This window comes from Sphaerodactylus townsendi, linkage group LG04 (assembly GCF_021028975.2).
Source record: "Sphaerodactylus townsendi isolate TG3544 linkage group LG04, MPM_Stown_v2.3, whole genome shotgun sequence".
NCBI lineage: Eukaryota > Metazoa > Chordata > Lepidosauria > Squamata > Sphaerodactylidae > Sphaerodactylus > Sphaerodactylus townsendi.
In genome coordinates, this window is record NC_059428.1 from 99,388,408 (window position 1) to 99,399,031 (window position 10,624).

Consider the following 10,624-nt stretch of genomic DNA (forward strand, 5'->3'; position numbering starts at 1 on the left):
AGCAGGCTCTTTCTTATGAAGACAAGCAACTGGATTTTCCACTGAAGTCTGTAGTACGACAAGGCTATGCAACAGTTGCATCCAGAGGATTAACCCGAATCAGTTCTGTGAGGAAAAGACACTCCCTAACTTTGTGCATGCTCCAAATATATTTTATTCTTTATGAACACTGGTACATGTCTGAACTTAGATCCTAAAAAGACACTTGAGGGATAAATGCAGCAGAGGTCTTTGAACAGTCCTGTTGAAAACCTAGGTTCAAACATAGCATTTATGAAGCCAAGGAAGAAAGCATTTTAAGACCTGTACACATTTTGGCAAAGGCCATAAGTGCATCAGTTTTAATGTTGATAAATTTTTCGCGAGATCCAGACTGGCTGCCGTCACCCAGCTGTTCCAAAGTACAGATCTTGAAGAAGAAAGATCCAACCGTCCACAAGGAAGCGTGGTTTCGAGGCAGGCTTCGGCCTGGGCGCTCTTTTCCTGGTATTAGCTGCCCAGCTACAGAGTCCAGGCTCCTGTGGTCCATCCCAGTCTACAGCTGGGCAAACGCCGACAGGGGGCGCGCGTGACCAAAGGCTCTCTCGCGTTGCGGCGGAGCGAAGACCCGCACCGACGGCGCGCGCTCGTGCAGGGGCGGGCTGAGCTGCTGGCGCTGTGGCACGTGACGTGGCTGTGCACCTTTTGCGGGCTCTGCGGAGGGATGCTGCTGGCTTGCAGGTGAGGCTGCCCGGGCGAGAGGGCGGCTGGGGAGACTTTCTAGCGGGCGGCGGAGGGGGGCAGCGGATGCACCTACTGCCACGTTATGGCCTAAATTGAACTTTCTGCAGTAAGGCTGGAGCCAGGCATCCGTCTTGTCTGAATAGCGACGCGGGAGTCGCCCGGCGTGTAGATGCAACGGTGTCTGTACTTCCGTGTGCGGATCTCCTTTCAGCGTACAATCGGCATTTTTTAATGTTTCTAACCACATGAGTGGAAGGGTGGGGGGAAAATCCATTGATTTTCTGTAAAACGCAGCATTCGCAGATCTAGGGGAAAGGCAACGGACACCCCCACCCCGTTATATAACTGATCAGTGGTTAAGTTTCTGCCTCTATTGTTGTTGCTTTTTTAAATGGCACTTTGACATGTATAGCATACAAGTGGAGGGCCAAAGCCCCAACCAGGTTTCAAAGTTGTGGTTGCTTTTTTCCCCACAGTCATTTTACTAAGAACTTTGGTCAACATTATTTCTACTGATAACTCTTCCATGAATAGAATGAGTTAAGGTTCGAGTTCATAAGGTAAGTAAAGGTGTGGATCCCAGGCCTTCTGGCTCTGTCATCTAGTGTTAGGATATTGACACCTTCTTCTTGACATCTGGATTTCTGTGTGCAGTAATTTCCTCCCCGCCCGCCCGCCAGTCAGTATGTGTATCAACACTCACTTCATTCATATCTTCTTGAATAACCAAAGGAAAGCTGGTGTAGTGGCCAAGAGCTGAGTTGGGAGGTCTTTGAAGCATTGATGAGGCAAGGTTTAAAGTGGCAGGGTAGCTCTGGCCCGGGTTGCTCTGGCCATTTTTCCATACCTCCACCTTCAGTAGATGCATCTTGAAGTGCTTTGAACAGTCACACTCTATATAGAGTCCAAGGTTTCCATCCTCAAAGGAAGATATTCCTATATGGACTTTAAAGACTATAATTAACCACTTGTTAGATATTGCAGTTATTGCTGCTAACTGTTACTGAGTTTGTTCACTTGCACTACAGGATACTCAGCAGCAGAATCAAATTTTAAAAAATTGTACTTGATTTCTACCCTGACTTCTTTCTAATGGGGAGCCCAAGCAGCTTATATGATTCTCCTTGCCTCCATTTTCCCCCATAACAATCCTGTGGGGCAGGTTAGGTTGAGAGTGTGTTACTGGAAGGTCACCCTGCAGACTTCCATGGCAGAACAGGGAATCAAATTCATGTCCTAACCCTAACCCAGAGCTAGCTGCTATCCCACGCTGGTGACTGAAATCCTTTGCCCCCTTTGCTCCAAAAGATGGTGTCCTTAATTGGCCTCTGTTACAGTTAAAAGACATTCTTGCCAAGCTCACTGTGTCTTCAGGCCCAACACTGAGAGGACCGAGATGCCTGTGGATAAGGTGGTTGGTCCTGTTCAGAAGTGTGTACCCTGCTGTGCCTTGAAACATCCCTTTTCTTATAGTGAAACAGAAACCAAGTGGCACTTTAAAGACTAACAACATTTATTCCAGTTATAAGCTTTCGTGAGTCAGACCTTAAATAGCCACGCAGATGGACTATTAACTGCAGTCACAGCCCGAAGGCATTCTGAACATGTTCAGAGGCAGTGATTCCTTAAAGCCAGGCGGCTGTCTGTTTCTGACAGGAAGTGCATCAACAGGGGAAAATGGCTGTCAGAAGGTGCCACTGGTAGGCTACACAGGTGTGTAAAAATGATTACAGCAAACAGCATGGCTACCTGCTGCAGGCAGCTTTGACAGGTGTTTGTCACTCTTCTTAATAGAAAACCCTACCAGATTTCCAGGTGCATCGGCCATGAAGGTCAGTCTTAGAGAGAACTTACAGCTTAGTGCGCACATTTGCCTATAGGCTTTTTTCTGTCAGAAGGAGCAGCTCCCCAGCATCAAATTGAGATGGGCGAAATACTGCAAGGGGGAAAGGTGGGATTGGATTCCAACGTATTTTTAGCCTGGTGGGATCTAAACTGTAGATAGAACCAGGTTTGATTCCTTAGGATCAAATGTCCGCTCAGCCCTGAAAGTCACTGATTGATTTGGGGTTCACTTCTGGCATAGTCCAACTCGTGAGGTTGTCAGGATAAAATGCAGGAAGGGCAAATCATACCCGCCACCCTGGGTGCATTAGAAGAAAGGTGGAATAATAATGTGACAGATAAGCCTGATGAGAGACTGAAATTTATTGGGAGTCCCGTTCTGTATGTTGGTTAATCCTGCCTAAGCACACTCCATTTCAGTCTTCTTCGAGGGGTCAATTTAAATTTAGTTACAAGTGCATTTAGCTGTCATGAACTATTGTTTCTGCCTGTTTGTTAAGAAAGATCACTCCCTAATTTACCATGGACTGTTGCTCTCTTCCTTGAAAGTGAGAGATTGCAACACAGAGATACAGAAGGATGCAGATGATGTTGCTTTGCTTGAGATCAGAGCCGACCACCTCATCACGCCTCTGGCTGCCTACAGTTTGGTTGCCATTTGCAAGGTGGTTACCTTGCTATGATGCTTCATTGGTTACAGATGGCCCTTATCGCAAGGTTTAAGTTGGAAGTGCTCCTTTGGTCTAATATTTAACAAAACGCATCTATTTAAAGGCTAATGTTTCGCTTCAGCAGGAAGCATTTCGAACTGACAGGTTAAGTGGTTTATTTAAATATTGCCCATGTATCTCTGCTGTGTCAATTTTTTAAAAGGTACCATTTGTCAGTGTTGTAACCAAGCCTGACAGACAGCTGGTTAAAGGGATGAAAAATTAAAGGGACAGCATCCTTGTACAGATTTCCTTCTCAAATGTCCCATCTCAGGAAGAACTTTATAAGGATTTTTAGAAACAGGCTGAGATTTTTATGATGGAAATCAGCTGACCAACTTTGTCAAGAGATCGTCCAGTGATCATAATTCCTGTCTGTGTAGTTTGACTGACATGGGATAGAGAGTGACTATTGTAATGGATTTTTAAAAATACCATATCAAAGCTGAACTAAAGCCCTATATCTAAATTACAGTTTGAGGTTGTTTTAATCAATTCCTAACACACCCTTGTTAAAACAAGCCTCTGTTTAAATCTCTGAACTGTTATATCAAAATGGCTCAAATAAAATCTGCAAGGAGGAGCAAAACAATATAACTCCACCAACTCAACACAGCCACAATGAACAAAAACCACTCTGCACAAATCCTTGAAGTTTAAATAAATGAAGGAAAACCTAGGAACAAGGGATTGGCTCACCATAACGCCACAATATAACAGAAATTCAAGCATCAGAAAATGAAGGGGGGGGGGGTTGATGAAAAATCAACACAAAAAAACTGACGAGACCCCCTCCCCCAGACCCTGAAACCTAGAGAAAGATCCACACACCCTGGGGGAAAAAACCTGGAGCAAGGGTCTGAAAACACATACACACAACCAAATGAAATATCTGCCAAAAACTCGGAGTCTAATTACACAAGGACAAAAAACCCTCTGCAACCAACCAACCAAACTGAACTATTTTTCCTTTTCCCCCAAAAAAATCACACGACGAGTCCCACAGGCCTCACAAGGATTTTTGTCCTGTCTTTCTCCCATCCCAAACTAGAAGAAAGGTGTTTCTAACCAAAAAACAGCAGTCTGTTTTGGAGACTTTAGTATGATAGCCCCTTTATGCATTGGCACCAAACCAGAATTGAAGAATGTGTGGTATAGTGGTCAGAGTGTTGGACTAGGATCTGGGAGACCCAGGTGTTGTGTTCCGAGAAAGTCCCATGAATATTGCTAGTGCATTAAGAGATTATAAATGGTTTCACCATATTTCTTTTCTCCTGTTTCTAGATTGGAAAGTCTGTGAATGAATGCTTTGGTAATGTCTTTGCGATCATCTCCACACAGCCCAAGAAACTTGTGTGCTAACTTCCCTAAAGTTTGTTCTTCTGTGATTTGTCAGAGATATCATTGGTTCCAAGTTTGTGTGGGTGATACGATGGGAAAATGTCAACAGTAAAAGGAAGACTTGGGGCGCTTTGCATCTCTGATGTCGGCATTTTTCTCTGTGATGGCACGCAACGAAACTCTGAGAGACGGGTTTGGTGCTCTGAATGTGAGCACCCAATTCACAGACTTCAGTTCCACAGCCTTACCTCCTCCACTCAGGTTTTTATTGGCCATAATAATGCTTGTCATGATTGCCATAGGCTTCGTTGGCAATGCCATTGTTTGCCTCATTGTCTACCAAAAACCGGCCATGCGCTCAGCAATCAATCTGCTTTTAGCTACTTTGGCCTTCTCTGACATCATGCTGTCTTTGTTCTGTATGCCTTTCACTGCCATCACTGTCGTAACAGTGGACTGGAACTTTGGGGCTTACTTCTGCCGACTGTCAGCCATGCTCTATTGGTTCTTTGTCTTGGAAGGAGTCTCTATACTGTTGATAATTAGTGTGGATCGATTCCTTATCATTGTGCAGCGACAAGACAAGCTGAACCCTCGTCGTGCCAAAGTCATGATTGCCGTTTCTTGGACCTTTTCCTTCTGTATCTCTTTTCCCTCATTGGTTGGATGGACATTTATAGAAGTCCCAAGCCGGGCTCCCCAGTGTGTTCTAGGGTACACAGAGTTTCCTGCAGACCGAGCTTATGCTGTGACATTAATTGTGGCTGTTTTCTTTGTCCCTTTCAGTGTCATGTTGTATTCTTACCTTTGCATTCTGAATACTGTCCGCCGGAATACTGTCAGGATCCACAACCATACTGACAACATGTGCTTGAGTCAGGTGAGAAAACTGGGCCTGATGGGGCTGCCAAAGCCTCATCAGATGAATGTTGACATGAGCTTCAAGACCAGGGCCTTCACAACCATTCTCATCTTGTTTGTTGGCTTTTCCCTCTGCTGGCTCCCCCACACAGTATTCAGCTTGATGTCTGTGTTCAGCAGACAGTTCTATTATAGCCCCTCATTCTACATCACCAGCACTTATGTGTTGTGGCTGAGTTACCTCAAATCGGTGTTCAATCCTGTCATCTACTGTTGGAGAATCAAGAAATTCCGTGAGGCCTGTCTGGAGTTCATGCCGAAAACGTTAAAGATCTTTCCTAAAGTGCCTGGACGAACCAAAAGGAGAATAAGGCCAAGCACGATATATGTGTGTAGCGAGTATCAGTCTGCAGTTTAGGACTAAAGCAGGAGCGTTCTTGGGAAGAAACAGAAAGTTTGAATCAGCCACAGCCTGTCTCTCTCCTCACTACTTTTCCACTGCCATTTCGCAGTGCTGTCTTTGGTGTCAACTGCACAGTACATTGGAACTTTTTCATGTTACCCATTCAGTAACAGCACATGTAACAATAGTCTGACGGTAAGAAAATAAAAAGATTTGACTAAATATTCTGCCAGCAAATTGAATCTTGTACCATTGGCCATTTATGTACTTACGTTCTGCCTCACAGCGAGCATACCTTTCCTTCACTGTAGACTTTCATTTATACATTTTCTTCACTATAGACTGTCATTTATGCATTTTTCTTAGCATCTCCCAAATGCACAGATCAGAGAAAGTGTGTGGTTTTCAAATGCTAGAAAAAGCATCCTTTTCTATAGCTTTCCTTTCCCTGCGAAGCCAAGCAGCCAATTAGAAAGCAAAGCACCTTCCAGGTTTTGTGACCTCCCAAAAGAGGCAAGCAGGAAACGATAGGCAAGCAAAATGCCAATTTTGGATGAGGAAGCCTTGCTGCAGCAGGCTCCTTTTTAAACAGTCAAGGGTATACGATAGCTGCACTTCCCTGCTAAAGCCTCCAAATAAGCTCAGGGTCCATTTATAGGAAAACACAGGTAGAAATCCCATTGAAAGTGATGGTACCTGATTTTAAGTAGTTGTAAGTAGGAGCTTAACAGTCCAAGCGGCCAGAGAGCACCACTACTGCACCACCCTACCATCTCCAGAGAGCTTTCCAGTGGTGCAGGGAGACAGAAAAAAACAAAACCCGCCATCAAAAAGGCCTTCATAGATCTTAATTCACTTGCAAGGGCTAAGCTGTAGCGTAATTGGCTGCAAAGCCAGGGTGGAAGTTGTCTAACATTGGCTCCATCCCGGGCACTCCTCCAACACACCCCTGCTCGCTGATGGGGCCATCAAGGAGCACTGATGCAGTGCTCAACAGTGCGTCCATCCGTCCCAGAGGGCCATGGCATCTACCTGCCGACATGTTTATCTCTCTATCAGGGCAAGTACCCTGGGAAGGGCAAATCTGCCAGAACGGACCCACACTGCCTCCACAGATTGGGCCATAAAAGAGCCCGATGGTAAGCTGCAGTGCTGCAGTCCAAGCTTTGCACAGGACCTGAGCTTGATCCTGATAGAAGTTGGTTTCAGGTAGCCAACTCACCCTTCTGAGGTCAGTAAAATGAGTACACAGCTTGCTGGGGGTGAAGCATAGATGACTGGGGACGGCAAAGGCAAACCAGCCCGGAAACAAAATCTGCCTAGCAAATGTGATGTGACATCACCCCATGGGTTAGTGATGACGTTGCATGAACCAAGGACTACCTGTGGCTAGATAGGAGCTGTTAGTCACACTGATTTCAATGGGACTTTGTCCAGCTAACTTTAGATTGCACTTTCTGTTTGGCTTTTTCATAGTTATATCCTTCATGTCCTGATTCACATCACACATACTATTACACATTTTGCAAAATTGTCAAATTTTAACAGTGTTAAACTCCCCTATGAAGGTGCAAACATATTGGTACAAAAGTATGACAAATACTTATATGTGTTATTTTAAAATTAGGAAGCAAGTACAAACATATGCACACAACTACTCACAAGAACACGTACCACAAAGATGTATAATAAATTGAAGATGTGACTAACATTTATCAAGTAGTGCTTTTTTTTTTTGCATGGTTGCTAGTTAAACAGCTATATTTTTTGTGTATCTTTTGGGTCCCATATAATGTGTTTGTATGGTCATAATAGGTGTATATTCAGATTATTCATCTTCTTGCTTTTTTCTCCCATTGGAAATGTTATCTTCTTTTGTCCTTAGGGTAAAAAAATATATTTTTTTACCATATAATTTATTTACCTCATTTATACTGTGTCTCCAGTGGGGCCCAAGAAAGCTTCCATGGCAGAATAGAGATTTGAAGCCGTGTCTCCCGGTTTGTAGTCTGATATTTTAACCACTGTACACCACTGACTCTCAGTGGAAGATAAAAGCTCTCTTGGTAGTGTTGATTGGTTTCATATGTACCAATAATCAAAGCTCAAAAGAGATTAACTCCTAACTGTGGGCTTGCATCTAGCAGTGGGAAAGTGGAAAGGAAAATGTAATTGCAGTTCTGCCTGAAAGTAGTGCATCAGCTGGATGCGGAGCAATGAAATATATCCCAGATGGTTGGAGTGATTTTTAGTTTTTAAATTGTCTGGGAAGAAATATCTTGCATGATGAAAATAAGTTGATTTTTATACTCCACTTCTATCAACCTTTAAGGAGTCTCCAAGCGGCTTACAGATGCCTTTCCTTCCCTTCCCTTCTCCTCTCCACAACACACACTTTGTGGGGTAACTGAGGCTGAGAGAATTCCAGATAACTGTGACTAGCCCAAGGTCACCCAGCAGGCTTCATGCATAGGAGCAAGGAAAACGAATCCCATTGACCAGATAAGGGTTCACCGCTTTTAATCACGACACCATATCTCTTCCACCTGGAAGAGATAGTAGGGAAACACTTTGCTAAACAAACAGCCAGAAGTAATTTTAGCACTTCCACCTGTGCAAAGCCAGATATTCATGAGGAAATTTTCAAGGAGTTTCAACCCTTGTTCTCCAAATTACCCAGAGACAGGCAATTGGAAAAATTCATTTTTTTAAAATCACCATTGCAAATTGAAATATATTCTTTTGGACCGTCAATGGATAGCAGCTGTGAAATAGTCAATCAGTCCATAAAACATAACAATAGCTAAGTTTGAAGTTTTATATTGCTAACCCACTATTCCAGGTTCTTACTTCACCCCTTCAGTTTTTGTATTACTACCAGTTACATTGGTGCAGTCTGGGGGAAAAATGGCTGGAATGGAAAAGGGTTTCTAATGCAAGCTGAGTGAGCTTCCATTTTACAGGGAAGTATAGGCTCCCATTTCCTTGGGTTGACTCCCTCTCAAAGCCCATGCCCTTCAGGTCTGCAACAGAAAGGAAGCTGGCAAGTCCTGTTCCATGCCAGGAACTCCATGCAAAATTCATCATGACTAAGTCTGAACAGCTGGATCTGCTGGGGCTAATAGGCTTCATTTTAATTTGGAAAGGCCTAAACTGAAACCTTCCTGTTCCAATACGCTATTTTGGGGGCAGAGAATTTTCAAATAGTGGAGGATCAAGAATATTGCATTCCATAAGGACTCTGAAATGATCCATCCCATTGTACCAGCGGTATTATAGGCAACAATTCTCCCCAAATTCAACCACATTTAATCCCAATTAATTTAGATCGCAAGTGCATAAAGTTATCAACACCCCTCTACAAAGTTAATGTGCAAATTCAGAAACTCTTCTCTGACTCATCTAGTTGAGGTTTTTCAACCCACAGGCCCTTTTGGAATTCTGTGGGCATAAACGTAAAATGGCTTCCACAGTCGGTAGAGCCAACCACATGTTTGTTTTAGAACATTTTTATACTACCTTTCCACTCAATTAGGGCCCACCAGCTCATAATGTAAACACATTAAAAGGCAGGTAAAATATAAAATTGAATTAAAAACACAAGAAAGTGGTCTATAACTGTTACTGGGGGTATGCCAGAAGAAACAAAAAAGTCTTCGCTTATTGGCAAAAGGCACAAATAAGAGGGAGGCAGAAGAATCTCCCTGGAATGGAGGTTGTTATAAAGTTTTGGGGTCACAACCAAGAAGGCCCTTTCGTGGGTTGCCACTCGTCTAGCTTCAGATAGCAGGAACAAGTGAAGCAGGGGTCTCTGAGGAGGAGCAGAGTGAATTGGTTCTTAGGGGACAAGGCAGTCCTTGATGACTGTTGGTCTCAAGGTGCATACAGGGCTCTAAAGGTCAATACCAGCACCTTGTATTGAACACAGAAGAAAACTGGAAGCCGGTGTAGGTGAAACAAGATTGAAGTGATGTTGGCTGTATGGCCCACTTGAGACAACACTGTGGCCACAGCATTCTGTACCGATTGCAGCTTCCAGTCTTCAATAGCAACTCCATATAGAATACACTGCAGCAATTTGATCTAGATGTTACCAAAGCATGCACCACAGGGGCAAGATCCCTTTTTGTATAGGAAGGGCTGCAGCTTATCAACTGAAGCTGCTGAAAGGCACTTGCAGCCATCCCTGCTACCTATCCATCCAACAGGAGGCCCAGTTCGACTTTGAAGAATGCCTTTTAAAATGAACATACACTTTACAAATATTTTCTTGCATACAGTTTCCTTCAGTCACACAGTGAAGATCCTTGTGCTGTAAAGCTGTTTTTTAAGAAGAGGAAGAAGAGTTTGGATTTATACCCCACCTTTCTCTCTTGTAAGAAGTCTCAAAGCAGTCTTACAAACTCCTTTTCCTCTCCCCACAACAGACACCTTGTGAGGTGGGTAGGGCTGAGAGTTCCAAAGAACTCTGTGACTACCTCAAGGTCACTCAGCAGGAATGTAGGAGTGCGGAAACACATCTGGTTAAAAATGTGCACAGCCAATCTACACCACCACCCCCCACCACCCCCCCCCCAAAAAGCCACACCAGCCTTTTTCTTCACTGCAAAAATAGGCTTCATCAGCTTTTGGAGTTCAAGCCACCTGGCCTCCCATCCCCACTTGTTTCCCAAGTGGACTTGCCCCCCCCCCCCCCCGCGCCACTATTTCCTGGGCAAACTTGCCCCCATACCACTGCTGT

At 44.1% G+C, this 10,624-nt stretch overlaps 1 protein-coding gene across 1 annotated transcript; it reads left to right on the forward strand.

Annotated features, from left to right (window-relative positions):
- The first annotated feature begins 612 nt into the window (after positions 1-612).
- GPR45 (G protein-coupled receptor 45) lies at positions 613-6,125 on the forward strand. The gene is made up of 2 exons (XM_048495608.1): positions 613-720; positions 4,563-6,125. The coding sequence occupies exon 2, from the start codon at positions 4,762-4,764 to the stop codon at positions 5,896-5,898; it is 1,137 nt and encodes a 378-aa protein (XP_048351565.1). The 5' UTR covers positions 613-720; positions 4,563-4,761; the 3' UTR covers positions 5,899-6,125.
- Positions 6,126-10,624: the final 4,499 nt, after the last annotated feature.